This window comes from Serinus canaria, chromosome 1A (assembly GCF_022539315.1).
Source record: "Serinus canaria isolate serCan28SL12 chromosome 1A, serCan2020, whole genome shotgun sequence".
NCBI lineage: Eukaryota > Metazoa > Chordata > Aves > Passeriformes > Fringillidae > Serinus > Serinus canaria.
The window spans coordinates 62,676,989-62,692,711 of NC_066314.1; the positions used below are offsets into that span (position 1 = coordinate 62,676,989).

General features: G+C 45.8%; 1 protein-coding gene across 1 annotated transcript in view; it reads left to right on the forward strand.

The window, feature by feature from the left end:
- The window catches only part of STAB2 (stabilin 2), an 81,203-nt gene that overhangs the window by 57,386 nt on the left and 8,094 nt on the right, over positions 1 to 15,723 (forward strand). The window contains exons 42-58 of the mRNA XM_018918733.3: positions 1,015 to 1,086; positions 2,934 to 3,053; positions 3,465 to 3,512; positions 4,861 to 4,944; positions 5,030 to 5,176; positions 5,579 to 5,704; positions 5,991 to 6,050; positions 6,476 to 6,652; positions 6,737 to 6,826; positions 8,057 to 8,203; positions 9,356 to 9,412; positions 9,858 to 9,981; positions 11,000 to 11,149; positions 12,962 to 13,066; positions 13,421 to 13,528; positions 14,166 to 14,359; positions 15,327 to 15,468. Coding sequence (XP_018774278.3) covers positions 1,015 to 1,086; positions 2,934 to 3,053; positions 3,465 to 3,512; positions 4,861 to 4,944; positions 5,030 to 5,176; positions 5,579 to 5,704; positions 5,991 to 6,050; positions 6,476 to 6,652; positions 6,737 to 6,826; positions 8,057 to 8,203; positions 9,356 to 9,412; positions 9,858 to 9,981; positions 11,000 to 11,149; positions 12,962 to 13,066; positions 13,421 to 13,528; positions 14,166 to 14,359; positions 15,327 to 15,468 — 1,951 coding nt within the window. The remainder of the gene's footprint in view (positions 1 to 1,014; positions 1,087 to 2,933; positions 3,054 to 3,464; positions 3,513 to 4,860; positions 4,945 to 5,029; positions 5,177 to 5,578; positions 5,705 to 5,990; positions 6,051 to 6,475; positions 6,653 to 6,736; positions 6,827 to 8,056; positions 8,204 to 9,355; positions 9,413 to 9,857; positions 9,982 to 10,999; positions 11,150 to 12,961; positions 13,067 to 13,420; positions 13,529 to 14,165; positions 14,360 to 15,326; positions 15,469 to 15,723) is intronic.

Consider the following 15,723-nt stretch of genomic DNA (forward strand, 5'->3'; position numbering starts at 1 on the left):
TTTTATTTTTATAGAAACTGTCCATGGAAAAAAATCCATTTTAGACTAGCCCTTCTCCTTGCACTGTTCAAATGTATCCACAAGGAAACAAAATGGCCCAAACCATAGCTCTTGCATAGGGGTTGCAACATTCTGGAGCCCACTCACTTTTCTGCTGATCTCTAGAAGTAGTAGCTACAACCTGTTTATTTATTCTTCCTTACCTGTGAGAATGTAATTAACATCAGAGCAATAACAACCTCCACTACAAAACCCCAGCACTGCAAAGGCAAATTTATAAGGTAGAAATGCATCTACTTTCTCCAGGGCTCTCATTCATCCAGAAGGTACATAAACACTACTGTTAGACTACCAGTTTTATTTCTGCTGCAGAAATATCACTGAATTTCCAAATTCCTACATATTAAATGTACATTCTAATTTCAGAACAATTATCAGTGAACTGGAGACTATATTCATTTCTTTGCAACTATTTTTCATCTTTGTGGTAATTGCAAATGTAAAATATAGTTACCAGGACAAAGTATCAGCTGTATGTCCACTGCATGGGAAGTTGCCAGTAACACACAATTCCAGGTGTGTTTTGAAACTACTTTTCATCACTTAAAGAAAACCCACAGGGGAAGGAAAGGGATGAGAGGGGAATGCCAACCTATGGGAAAAACATGAGGGAAATAAATTAAGGGTTTAGCCTGTTTTGTCAGCAAGACAATAACATGCAGATGTCAGAGGGGTCATTTCAAATTAATAGGACAGCAGAGAGGAGACCAGAGATGGATAGGAAGGAAAAAGGCAGATAGAACCTAATGAAAAAACCAACTTCCCAATCTCAGTCTATGGTTACTCATACAGGCCAAGAAACTGCTCTGGGAGACATAATGTACTTTTAGCTTAATAAATTCCACATCATATCACAATGAAATTACCTGGAAAAAAAGAAAACTGTATATTTGTGTGCTGAAAAAAATGCAAGCATTTTTCAATCAATGCTTGTTTTCTGATTTTGCTTTGTAGGCAGTATGTAATTGCCTGAGGGGATACTCTGGAGATGGCAAAACCTGCACCTATATCAGTCTGTGTTCACAAGTGAGTATCCATTTAAGGAGACAATTTCAGGTCTCATTATAATCATTACACTTTTGGGGGTTGTATGCATTCTAAACTAAGTTAGGTGTGCTAAGAATCTATTTACATTAACTTGGCTAATCTTTAAGTATTCTTGGTTGAGTACATGCTTTAGTGCTGTCACTATGGGAGAAATAAAGATGCAGGAAGGGCTTTCCTGGACATAACATAAGTGAGGGCCTGGACTCATCATTGGCTCTTAAACAACTCAGTTCAAATCCAACACAGGGAAACAGACCCTGGTCTGTGGTGCCAAAACCTAAGTCAGCAAATTATTTGTCATATAGAGCTCCTACCAAAAGCCAACAAAACCATTTCCTTCCACAACCCCCAGCACTGGACATGCCATGGCACAGCCCATTCTGTGCCTCACTTGTCACTGCAGGCTGAAAATCATTTGTTCAGCACAAGCTAGCTCACACACTGCAAGCCACATATTGGCAGCCAGTGTGGTTCTCTGCACCAGCTGTACTGCTCTGCCTCTTGGCAAGCTGCAGCAGGGACATATCCACTCTCCTGTGTACATTAATCCTCTGTGCCCTGAGCACAGCAATTCTCACCCTCCCAGCCTGGCCTCTCAGCTGGCTTTCTCTGACCTGGAAAGGTTGCAGAGATGAAAGAGCAAGGGCAAAAACACCACCTGGAGAAAGGGGAGCTTAAGGTTATGAGCCATTGCTCCCTATGATTCTGAACTCTCTTGCTTTTTTCCCGTGCTGTGTTCCAGCAGCTTTGCTTCCACTTGACTAATTTTGCCAGGCTAACTAGGTGTTAAAAATAAAGATCATCTTGAGGAGCATCAGTGTCATACCAGAGGCCAACCTGGCTCCAACAATGATCAAACCTCTGTGCAGCAAAGCTTCACAGGTGGCCAATGCTGCCAACAGTCTGCCTAAGCCCAGCCAAATCCACAGCAAACCCACCCAAACCCACTCCTTACATCCAGGTGTCTCTCTGACCTGTCAAGTCAGGGCCCTCTGGCATCTCTCAAAGGAGTTTCTGCTCCCTCTCATGGCCCATGAGAAAGGATCCCTGAGATGATCAGCAACAGAAAGGACACCATGAAACAACCACAAGAAGAAAAATAAAACAAGAAAGCTTTTCAATTTTTCCCAATTTGATCTCAAGCCCAGGATAAAAACTCCTTTCCAAGCCAAGGTGGTAACAGGGGAGCCCCTACTTGTGCCTGAGCAGAGCTCTGAGCCCCCACATGCTGCTCCTGATGAGGAATGTCTTGGTTTAGTACAGGGATCTCTCTGGAGGCAGACAGCTGGGTGAGCTCCATCCACTGCTCCAAGCCCATGCTGGACTCAGGTGTAGACAGGAGAGGTTTTAGAGACAAGGACAAGGCAAGTCCCTGTTACAGCTGACCTGGGCCATCAGACAGTCCTGTGCTATGCTCCTCCATAAATTCAGGCTCCTGGCACCATCCCAGTGATTTACAGTGTGTAAATAGTTCCCCTTAAGATAAGTCAGTGCTGCATTGGCAGACAAGCTAAGACACATCCCTAAGGTGCAGAGTGAGACTTGCAAATATTTTGCTTCCTCACAGCACCATGAACTAAATACATTAAGGAGGGAATCAAAACTAAATCCTCTGCATAAAAGGAGACTTATTTTTTATAAATCTAAATGCTTTTTAGCGTTTGGAAGCAAATATATGCCATCAGATGTTCCAGCAAGATGTGGTTTCAGAAAAATCTTGCCATTAAACCTTTCTAAATTATATAAATTGGGGGGAGAGTGAATTAGAATTGTTTTATACACCTGGCAATGAAGGAATTTTATATTTTAAACTTTGCCCTTACAAGAATAATGGAGGCTGCAGTGAATTTGCCATCTGTAATGACACGGAGCTGACAGAGAGGACCTGCACCTGCAAACCTAACTACATTGGGGATGGATTTAATTGCCGAGGCAACATCTTCCAGGTAAAGTGCTTCACATGTTTGCTGTCCCCTATTTTCTTCCCATAGTTACTTAATACAATGGTTGAAACACATCACTTTATTCTTGGACAAAGTTGTACCCCAGAATTTGAAGTTATCCCAAACCAAGAAACCAGGAATAGGAACAGGATGCTGCAAGATAACTTTAACTGCCAAAGCAAACAAAAACCCTAATGGACAATCATTGTGACTGCAGTTTTAGGGAGTTTTAGGTTTCAAGGAAGCCTGCTGTTTGGTAGAGTAGGGTAAGAACAGAGCAGAAGAAATACAGACATGCAGCACTTACTCCAAACCTCAAGTTCCCTTTCTTGTCTGAGTGCTGCATTTGCTTGCACTCCACAGATGTTGCCTCACATTTGCAGCATTGTTACAGAGTCTTGTTCTTAATTGCAGGAACTTCTCAGGAACTCCAACACATCTAAGTTTTATTTTCTCTTAGAGGTAAGAAAAGGTTGAGTGGTTGGGGTTTGTTGGGTTTTCATGGGGGAGTTCTTGTCCCTTTTTTTCCTCCAGGAGTGTAGAGCAGAGAGAAACAGACAAGAATCTGGTGTGCACCAACTTCCTTCAATATAATTGGGACTGGATTTGGATTATCAGTCACTAACACTTGAGATGCTCTAATGTAAGCTATTAACTGTCACTAAAACAGTATTAATGACCTATTAATGATCAAGACCAAAGTCCCAGGGAAAGGTAAGGCCTCCAGATGTCATCACAGGCCCCCAGCCAGGTAATAATTAGCATTGACTCCATGATTGCAGAAGGCTGATCAATTGCTTTATTATTCTATCTTACACTATACTTATTTAAGAAGTTCATCACCCTGACAGATCCAATTGGTCAACCAATCCAAACACCATCAGCAGAGGCCAATTAAGAAATCACCCTTTGGTAAGCAAGTCTCCATAATGCATTCCACATGTGCACAACAGATGCAGCAAGTGGAGATAAGAATTGTTTCTCATTCTTTCCTCTGACCTTCTCACAGCCTTCCCCAGGAAAAGCTCTGGGAAGGCCCTGCCTGCTGCTCTCCATGGACAGAGCTGTGGCTACATCCAGACTGGGCATAAAGCTGAAGCTTTCACCCATTCACAGTCTGATCTGCCAGCACATCTCTTGTCAATTCTGAAGCAAGAATATTCCCCTCATTTGCTACCCCTTCTGCATCTCCAAATGGCAGCAATTTCAGTTGCCTCCCTGAAATGTCACAGGGTGCTCTGTGTCTTGCAAGACAGCCAGTGTGCAGCCAGCTCTCACTGATTTTTGGAGACTGGAGGCAGCAATTTGCCAGAAGCCTCAGGGCAGCACAGACCTGTGCATTGGCTTACTAACCTAAAGACCTATATTCTAGTTTGAGTTTTGCTACCATGGTAGACAGGTGGCTTCCTCTTGCTTTTAGAGACCTCTCAATCCCTCTCAAACAGGGATACAGCATCACAAAGCCACCCCAGGACAGCTTATCAGTGGTCATTGCAAAGTGCCTGCAATAGCCCAGGTCCATTTGTGCTCCTAAGAATAATTAATTTAATTCCCTCAACTCCTGTTTGTTTTTGCAGAGGAGATAAAGACATGTCTATAAGACAGAAATCTTCTATCTAATACCTGTGAGCAAAGGTGGCAGACAAAGCTTGGAGCCAAAGCCCACAGGAGGAATTTCTCTCACCCTTGTGTTGCAGGGAAGGGAACTCAGTGTGTGGCAGCAGTGGAGCTGCAGGCAGCACCTTGCCCTGTCACTGTGTGGCATCACATGCATTAACTCACTGCTGCATTTTCCTCTTCCATTTGGCAGACCTTGTCCATCAGGGATCTCTCAGGCCCTGGCCCTTTCACCCTGTTTGTCCCTCGCACAGACGTACTCTACAGCGACCCACGAGTGAGTAAAAGGGCTCAGTTCAGGTGAGCTTTCTCTTCAGGTGCCTTGCCCAGCTGCTCCTCAGCCCCTCCATTCCCCACTGCAGGTCAAGGACTGGATTGACAAAGGAGTGATGGCCCAAGTGCTCCGGTACCACATGGTGGCTTGTGCCAGCCTGCTGTACAAGGACCTGGCAACCATCACCAACATCACCTCTCTCCAGGGTGACCTCATACACATCAGCTACTCCCAGGTGAGCAAACACGGAGAGACAGGGAGCAGAACACAGGGGAAACAGCCCACTCTCATTCACCTTCTCAAAAACTTCAGTGGCTCCCTTTCCTCCTCTGATGCACAAAAATAAATAAATTACTTTCAGCTAAGATTGTCTGTTCAGCTGAAGAGTTCAGCATTGTTTGGTATTCCAAGAGTAGATTTCTACAACCCTTGCTTTGACACAAGCTATTTAATCCTCAGACTCTGGCTTTATGAGCATGAGGAGAGTTTGAAAAAGCAAAGAGCAATTTAATAAAGCTGAAAGTACTGTTTGCTGCAAAGAAAAGGTGGCCTGGGCTCATGATATCAAAGCAACTCAGCATCAGCCTCACCTTCCCACAAGGTTTCACAGACAAAAATATTTTTGTTGCCTTTCCAGAACTCGCTGGTTTTGAACAACAAAGCTGAAATTGTACTCAGTGATACTGTTGGCACAAATGGTGTGATCCATATCATAAACCAATTCCTAGTCCCTTCACAGATGCAGGATTTCCCCCTCAAGAAGGTATGTGCAGCTTATCACCATTGCCAGCCCAGGGGATTTTCCACAGTTACTCTCAGATATATAAATCATATAAGTCAACAAAAAAAAGTGACACTAAAAATTTTAAATTTTAAATTCACCAGAATTACAGATAAAGACAGTATAAGAGGATTTCTGCAGAGGGTTTTTACAGCAGCTTTGATTTTATAACAAAAACTGACTACAGGAAAAGCAAGCTCTAACCTGCTTTTTTAATATCCAAAGAATGTATTTCTTAGGTAAATTACTCACTTTTCTTTCTTTGTAGGAAAGTCTTAAAATGGTTGCAGCCAAGCATGGGTATATCCTGTTCAACACTTTGCTGGAGGTAAGGAGACAAGAGAAAGAACCCATTGGGAAAATGGTCCATTGGGAAAAGGTTGTAAATTATTATTATTTTTTTTTTAAGACAAAACCACACAGAGAGCATGTCATCACAGGCAGGATTTTGTTCAGGAGAACCAAAGGGCTCACCACAGAGTACACAAGAACCCTGCTCAGCACCAGTCACACTCCCTCAGAGCTTGGGGATGTTAAGCAGACCCACAGCCACTTTCCCTTCCCCACTCAGCTCTGTCCTACTGTGTATCAAGTTCAACTCACATCTGCTTTTTAAAGTCAGGGTATTTGCAGGCTGGTGAGCAGGCAGCCCACAGAGCACCACACCCCAGTTCCCCCTGGCAGTCACCCACAGGGTCAGTGTCACTTTGGACAGAGCATTGATCTTCTGCCCCAACCATTGCTGTGTTGCAGAAGAACAACCTGCTGGGGCTGATCAACGATCCCATTCACAAACCAGTCACCCTCTTCTGGCCCACTGACACAGCCATCCGTGGCCTGCCCCAGGAGCAGCAGGACTTCCTCTTCAAGAAGTCCAACACCAACAAGCTGGTGCAGTACCTCAAATTCCACATTGTCCGCGATGCTGCGGTAAGCCCTTGCCTTTTGGGAGCCTTGCCACAGGCAAAACACGCTGCAAGCCCAGACATGAGCAGCTCCCCTTTTCTTTCCCAGGTGCTGGCCTACCAGCTCCCCAGCTCCACCTCACTGAAGACCCTGCAGGGCTCCAACCTCAGCGTGAGCTGCGGGGATAACGGGGAGATCGTAAGTGCTCGCTCTGCTGGCGCGCTTATTCCTCCCTCCTGCTGCAGGATCGGCTCCTGCACACCAAACTCTGCCTCTGCACAGCCCCCAGGCAGGGTCAGCGGCACCAAAACTTTGTTGGTCATCACCACTACATGCCAAGAGCCACTACAGCAACAGATTCAGCAAACTGTATGGTTTGTAGGACTTTTTGGAGCTGCTGTTTGCTCTGCTGTGAGATACTATTTGTTCAAAGCTGCTCTCAGTCACCTTGAAACTGAAATACCAGCACACTTTAACTTCTACAGTAGTAGAAGTTTTTTAGTGCAAAACCACTAAGATCAGCCTGGTTTTAAACCCCCCATGAATGCAGCATCTGCATGCAAACTCTGCTGTGTAAGCACTCCCATGCTAAGGCTGCAGGCACACACATAGCTTGGTAAACCAGAACAATGTCACATTTTTCTTTGCAAATGTATCAGGTCATGCTTGACAAGCATCTATGTCTAAATACTCATAAGATAAACCTGTGAATATAGGACTGGCATATTGTATCCTCTTCAGAAAAGAAAGATATCATAGAATGATTTGGGTTGGAAGGATCCTTGAAGGTCATCTTGTTCCAGCCTCCTTGTTAAGAACAGTGACACTTTACACTAGACCAGGTTGCTCAAAGTCCCATTCAATCTGGCCATGAACACTTCCAGGGATGGGGCATCCACAGTTCTCTGGGCAACTTCTTCCAGTGCCTCACCAACGTCACAGTAAAGGATTTCCTCCCAAAATCCAGTCTAAACCCACCTTCTCTCAGTTTAAAGCCATTATACCTTGTATTATCATTACATGCCCTTGTTAAAAATCCTTTTCCAGTTCTCACATATCCCCCACTTAGGGACTGGAAGGTGCTCTAGGGTCTCCCTGAAGCCTTCTCTTCTCCCAGCTGAACAGACTCACAGGAGAGGTGTTCCAGCCCTCTGAGTATCTTCATGACCCTCCTCTGGACTCGCTCCAACATGTCCATATCCTTCCTGTGTTGGAAACTCCAGAGCTGGACACAGTACTCCAGACACACATCTGCCCATAGGAAGAAAGGCCCCAAAACTGGGTTTGAGCCCCTGTAGCCATCAGTTTGGCTATAGGGGCTCAAACAGGATAGTTTGACATCCCACCTTGTCCCGAGAGCATTCCCACAGAGAGCAGGACCCCAAGGAGGAGGAGCAGCTCATGACTTGCCCTGTCCCCCTCTCCCAGGGCTCCCTTTTCCTGAACGACGGGCAGTGCAAGGTGGTGCAGCGGCAGCTGGAGTTCGACGGGGGCATCGCCTACGGGATCAACTGCCTGCTGACAGAGCCCAGCCTGGGGGGCCGCTGCGACAGCTTCCTCACCACGGAGCTCATGGTCAGTGCCCTGGGGTCCCCCAGCCTGGCAGGGACACAGCCCAGGCACCAATGTGCACCTGGGGTAACACTCCCTGCAGCTCCGGCACCGCTCCCAGTAAAGCCCCTCTGCTGCAGGCTGGCTGCATCTGCTGCACTGGTTACAGAGAGATTCACAAGTGCAGCACAATGCCTCACAGGAGCACAACACAAATCCTTTATCCACACGAAGCAGCACACAGGACAAGTGGTTCCACTGAAGAGCATAAAAAAGACTTGCAAGCAAAAACTGGAGCAAGGATAAATCTTTCTGTCGTGCTCTTAAATGAGTGGAAGTTCACACTACAGATTTGCCCATAGAGATCACGTTTGCAAAGCTCCCTATTAGAAAAGAACAGCACTGCTGCCCAGCAGCACAGGGCATGAAGGACACAAGATAGAGAACTGCCTGCTCTGTCTCAGTCTCTGACAGTTCTTGTTTTTAACACACCTGAACAGGCACTGTTAGCATGGAGGAAATTTCCTCCCTGAACTTTGATGGGTCCCACAAATGGGAAATTTTGAAAGTCATCTTCAAACAGCTTCAAGATCAAGTTTACTTCAGTAAAATTTGAAAGTATGAAAAAAATTCCTAGAAGTAAAAGAACTTTCAGGTAGTCAGTCTTTTAAAAACCTTCTCGGAACACGTATTTCAATTATGAAACCAACAATCCTGTATATCCCATCTGCTCAAGTTGCCTTTTGTTTATGATGCCATTAAATGAAATTAAACAGATACCATTTCCTAAAATTTCATAAGCAGCTCCTTAGAGGCAAACATTTTTCTGTAGTCTAAATTAGACACCCAGGTCTAATACAGATGACATCAATACTTGTTTGAAGAACATTCATCATCTCTTCCCTTCCTTCTTTAAACCCAGACCAGTTTCCTCTTCCAGAACTTATATTCCAGTATCAAAACTATTTAATTATTTTCTTGCATTTTTGTGGCATTAAATTATTGCAACTATTTTGTTGTCACTCTCCTCTCTTGCTCCTCCACAGTTTTCTATTAATTTTGTAACTGCAATAAAAGCTTTACCTTTTCTGCTCTGATAAAACAGACTTTTTGTCCAAGTCAAGTAGCCTTTTGGAGCCACTATTTTAATACAATTTTTTTTTTTCCCTTTTCCAGGGGCATTGTGCTAGCTGTTTCATTAACTCTAAATGCCCTCCAGGGACAAAACCAAAGGTAAAACATTCAAATCTCATATGTAAGCAGACTAACACGTTCTTCTCTATATTTCACAACAGGAAACCAGAAAAAGTTTCTTAAACTTTCAAAAGTTTCAAAGAGAACCTTTGACAGTGCTACCACACTATTAAGTGACAAAGCTGTCCCTGGGTAAATACGTGGGTGCTGGTGGTGGTGGGGGATGCTTGTTGGTCTCACACCACCCAGTGTAAAAGTGCTTCAGCTGACTCAGAGCAGCTCCTGCACTCTCAGGAATGCTGCTTAGCTTGGCAGGAATCAGAGAGAGTGGGGGTCTCCCACCTGCCCTCTTCACACATCCCATTGTGATTCAATGCACATCAGAAATTACAATTTAAAGAGGAAAAAGCCAAACTCCACGCAGCATCACTCATCCTGCTGTGTTCTCCCCCTCCTCGCTCTGTGCTGCCACTCTGACGCGCAGAAAGGAATCCAGTGGTGCACCTACGAGTCCTACGGGCTGCTGAGGGACGGGTGCCGCAGGAACTGCTCCATGGTCATCCACGTCGCCAAGTGCTGCAAGGGCTACTTCGGGCCAGACTGCCAAGGTAGGATTCCCACCCACACGGCCATCCTGTGCCCTGCCCTTCCCCAGGACAGCTGTGTAGCACCCAGCAGGCAAAACCGGGAGAATTGGGATAAAGGGCACGAGGAGAGAGCAGCTGCAAAATAAGGGAATTTGGTTGGGAGAGCTGAACAACATAAGGCGTTAAGTGCTTCTTCAATTCAGATTATCTCGTCATATTTAGAGCAAGTTTTAAACTCCACAATGAGAGCAGGTGAGTCTACAGAGAGTAAAGGCTGTCCTGCTGAGCAGGTCACCAGCTAAAAGTCTTTTAAACACAGGCTCAGGTTCACACAGCAGCAGCAGCACACACCTGAGAACCAGTGCAAAATTGCTCAGCCCCAGGCACTCATCAGCAGAGTAAGCTCAGAAGTTGTAGTTCTGAACAGGTGGAGACGATTTGGGAGGCTCCATCTCAGCAGTTTGTTAGCAGAAACTTCCAGACTGTTCTCCTTCACCTGCCAGCCCTGCAGGGGAGCAGGACTGTGGCCTCCACCGGGGCACACCTTGTCACAATCCAGGTCAGGACCTCTGCTGGCAGATAGGTCCAGCCACACACAGCCCTGCCAGCTTTCTCTGTCCTGGTTTCACAGAGAGACACATGCAGATCCCATGTAGTTTTGGCCAGCTCAAACTGAGCTGGCCTTTGGGGTCACCCTGACAGCACAGAGACCACAGAGACACTCAAGAAAGGCTCCATTTGGGAAGTGCCATTCACAGACAGGTCTGAACGAGCAAGCAGCCAGGTAACAGCATCCACAAGTCAGGGCTGGAAGGATCCTCAGCACCTTTCTGATAGGAGCTGTGGAAGTGTGTCAGGGAATTTAGAGCAGGGGCTGACAGCAGTCCTAGTGCCACAGCCACTTTTACACACCTCGGGAGAGACGCATTTACAGGCACTCCCCACTCCATGACTTTGACAGAACGCTAGAGAACCAGCAGTGACCGTGAACAAACATGCCCCTGAGCTAAAGAACCACTTTTCCTTTCCAACCTTTCAGCTTGCCCAGGGGGCCCAGAGACCCCATGCAATGGCCACGGCTCCTGTGACGATGGGTACACGGGGACCGGAGAGTGCCGCTGCAGCGGCGGCTTCGACGGGACCGCGTGCGAGCTGTGCCTGCCGGGCAGATACGGCTTCACCTGCAGGCGTACGTCCGAGCTCCCTTCCCACACCCAAGCCCAAACTGTTCTGTCAGCAAGGAGGTTCTGAGTAAGCCAAGGAAAGCTTCCCTCTTAACGTCAATATTTTTCCTGAGTGCCTCCTCACATCAGGGCACGGCACGAGGTCTCGGAAGGGAGGAGGAGAAGAGGGCATGCAGAGGTTGCAGGGCTGTGACTGCACAGGACCTCCTACTCTTACACAGTACATCAGTGAGAGAACAGAAGCAGGGCCTCCAGCAACAAGTGGTTTTAGCTACAGCACAGCTTTCTCCTCCATCCCTATAAAACTTAAGAGAGGATTTTAGTAACGTGGCTCCTCAAGGAATGCAGGAGGCTGAGGCCATGTGCTGCTTCCACAGAGAGGAAAAAGGACAGCCAAGCAACTTCTTCCCCCTTTGTGAAGGGGGACAGCCAAGCAACTGCTCACAAAATCCACCTCTCTGTGGCTTCAAGTGTAAACTAGGTGGGAGCAGGATCACTATCTCCCTTTAAACTTAAATGTTTTCCTGACATAAAGACTTTCAGGAAAGAAGTTACAACATTAATGCTTCCATCCTAACCCTGTGCACCTGAGCTGCTCCTGAGGCACGTAGGATGGGAGGTTATAGGCTCCCAAGACAGCAGGCTTGGACACAGATTCTCAGGATTACAACTACCTATAGTTCATCCACTTCATAGCACACCATAGCATTTAACATATGAGCCATTACCATGAAATCAGATTATGAAATTTAAGAGAAAAAAAGTTTATAGCCCCTTCCTGTTGATGTAGATTTAAGACAAACAAAAGTTAACTAATCAAATGAAATGAAGAAAGCCATCAAGTGAAGCTCCTTTTCAGCAGGACATGTATGCAAAAAATCAGTTCCACAAATGCCACATGATTTTCTTCTCTAAACAACAACAATATTTCAAGAAGAAGGATAATACCATAAAGGATGGTCAATGTTATGCTGCAGCACAACATTATAAAAGAGAGAGCCATGAATCGTTCTTTAGGAAGGATTCAGCACATAAGTTATTGCAGGGCCCAAAAAGGATAAGTAAAAACATCACCATCACCTATAGATTAAACAGACCACTACACCTCAGGCTGGAGGGCAGAAGCAGCAAAGCATCACCTATAAAAGGAATTAAAGGAATCCAAAAGCTTTTCATCACAAAAATATCTGAAACTCTAGAAAAAGAAATTACAGGTAACTTGTCTCCATTTTACAGAAAACCTTACTAACCTCATAGCTGGCTTCCTTACTCAGCTGGACCTTCTCCCACAGAGCAGCCAAACACTGTCCTTCAACACACCTTGGTTTTCTCTGGCCTCCCCACAATTATCAGCTGCTGTTCATTAGGACTCATTTGCCTGGGTCTTCAGTTCAGCTGTTAACTCTTTCCTGCCACAGCTCTCCATGCAGCTTCCTACTCCACTGCAATGTACTCATTTTCATTTTCAGAGGCACATTGAACAAATGCCAATTATAAAATCACAGGCCCACAGGTTAACTCAGATTGGAAGGGGTTTCAGAAGGTCTCTAGCCCAACTCCTTCTCACAACAGGGTCAGTTCTGAGCTCATGTTGTTCAGGACTTTTCCTATCAGGACTTGAAAACCTCCAAGGATGACAATTGCTCAGCCATCCTGGAAAGTCTAGTCCTCTGCTTGACTGGCTTGTTGGTGAAATACCATGAAGGTAGACTCATCTAAATTTTTTCTAGGCAATACTGTATCTAAACTGAGATGATGATGTTTCTCTAGAGAAAGATTTTCCCCCTCTGCACGTGATCTCTGTGTTTCTTTTCCAGCTTGTGAATGCAAGAACAATGGGCAGTGTGATGAAGGATACTCGGGCACAGGACGATGTTTCTGTGAAACAGGATGGACTGGCCGGCTGTGTGAAACCAAGCTAGGTCTCTGCCTGCTCTCACCACTCTGTCCATGGAGCTAGGGGTGGAAACTACTGGCAGTTCAACAGAAGGTTTCTATAGATAAGACAGAAAGGGTTAATAAATGTCAGGATCACTTAGGGACTCTGCTCTGGACTGAGGACAAAGCCCTACACCCCACTGTCTCCTCTTTTGTGATATGGCAATATGAGTTCCTACCTCCCCTGCAGAGACGCTTTGGGCTGTGGCAGTCAAAAAACAAAATTCTTACAAGTTTTCCAGTTAGCCAGACTGGTACTAAGGGTTCTCCTTCTGCATGAGACGAGGGCATGGTGCTGCCAGAGCTGTTTGATTCCAGCTGTCCTGCCTTCCCTGCAGCTCTGCCCCCAGTGTGCTCCCCGAGCTGCTCGGCCAACGCCGTCTGCACGGAGAACAGCACGTGCCAGTGCAAGCCCTTGTACGACGGGGACGGGATCACGTGCACAGGTGAGCTCCCACCCCCACCCAGGGCCAAAAGGCAGGTTCTTCCCTCTTGCACACACACAGCACTGCAGTTACTGCCCACCCTAAAAACTTGCACTTTGCAGTAGGTGAAACAAATTTAGGATATAGGGAGTTCGGGTTTTTCTAAATCAGATGTCTCCAGACTTTACCAAGCAGGAGCATGAGCAGCATGTGCACTTCAGTCAAGTTTTGAAGGCAGCAGGGTTTCCCTCAGAGGACTTACTGTGGGACACAAAGATATCAAAGGGCTTTTCCAACAAAAAGGATCCTATGATTTCTTTTTATGCCCATAGGCAAGGCAGTTCCCTGGTAGCACTGCTACAGAAACAGTTCTTCTTTGTCAGACAGGTGACTTACACCTTCCAAAGTCAACCTGGCCAGAAATCTGAGGGTTGGTACCACATCTCCTGAATCAAGAACATCCTGACAAGGCTGTCAGAGCCCTAAGGGATAGACTTACAGAAATTCAGTAATGCCTCAGGAAATAGAAACAGGGTTTTATTTTCCCCAACAAGTATTCTAGTATTTTTAGTGTGAAAGGACTGGTGATGGTTTGTCTTTATGAAGAACATCCTCTTTAAAAGCAGACTTTACTCATTTGGTTTATTTCCCCCTGCAGCTGCAGAACTTTGCAAGCAGAACAATGGTGGGTGCCACAAGGCAGCAGAATGCACACAGCACGGGGTGAAAGTCTTCTGCAGCTGCCAGAAGGGCTACAAGGGAGATGGCTTTGCCTGCCTTCCAATAAACCCTTGTGCTGATGGGTTCAATGGAGGCTGCCACGAGCATGCCATCTGCATTGTCACAGGACCTGTAAGTTGAATGATTTCAGTGCCCAGCAGGGAAGTCTGAGGAGTTTCTCCTCTGGCTGGATCACACCCTCTTCCTCTCTAAATCTCTGTTTTCCAAAACGACCCTTACTTAGCTCCAACCCACTTTCCACATCAGTTTGGTATGCCTCAGCTGAAGGCTGAGAAACATTTTAACATCTTTGCTCTGGGGAATGGGGTAACACAGAAGCTGGGATGTTTTGCATACGTAGTCTTTCTGTCCCAATCTTAGCTCTCTCTAACTGTCTATCCTTATTTGCAACATAAATACTTTGGATTAAAATTAAATACATTTTGGAAGCCCAACAAAGGGACAGCTGGGAGAATAGTGTCACTGGTTGATGGCTTGAACTCAACTTGAAAAGCTCTGCAGCCACATTATACAAATTCCATGATCCACATAGTCAGTGTGGTTACAGAAAACTGTGCAGGTGACTTGATGCAGCATTTGTCCTGGTGCTTGCAGGATCACTTCCCCATTCCATTTTGGTGTCTTGCCTTCCTGATCTAGACTGATCTAGAAAAGTCTTGCTGACAATCCATTCCAGCTGTCAACCATTGCAATCCCTGGATGTCACCAATTCCTGCTTGGTTTATAGCTCGCATTTGTTACTACCAGTGGGCTGTTAAATTCCATGCTTCCTTCCATGCTCAGTCATTTAAAGATCATTTTGATATGTTTGCCATCAGTTTTTGTGAATTACGTGTCATGTAACCCTCCAGTGCATGGTATTAACTTTGTGGATGAAATTATGCTTTGGTGTTAATTCAGCAAAGCACCCAAGTACATCTGTAAATATTTGGCTGACTTGCTAGCAGCAACTCTTCTGTTTGTCCATTCCTGCTCATATCAAGTGACATTTCCCCAGCAGCTCAGAACGCTGCCTGAAACACCAGAGTCGTGTCAGTTAAATGCTTGTCTTGGCCTTTCTCCTCCTCTCTCTGAGCAGGGCAGACGTAGGTGTGAATGCAAAAGCAGCTTCATTGGTGATGGGCTGAACTGCTCGGTGCTGCAGCTGCCCCTGGACCGCTGCCTGCAGGACAATGGGCAGTGCCACCCCGATGCCACCTGTGCTGACCTGCACTTCCAAGGTGAGCAGGGGTGGGGGTGTCTGTGGGTCCACAGGATGAGGGAGGAGATGAGAATCTTGACTTCATGTTTCAGAAGGCTGATTTATTATTTTATGATATTTTGTTTTATTAAAATTATATACTAAAACTTTACAAAAGAAAGAGAAAGGAGAAAGAGAAAGCTAGCAAAGAATGATAATGAAATCTTGTGACTGACCAGAGTCCTGACACAGCTGGGCCTGTGATTGGTCATCAAGTAAAAACAACCACATGAGA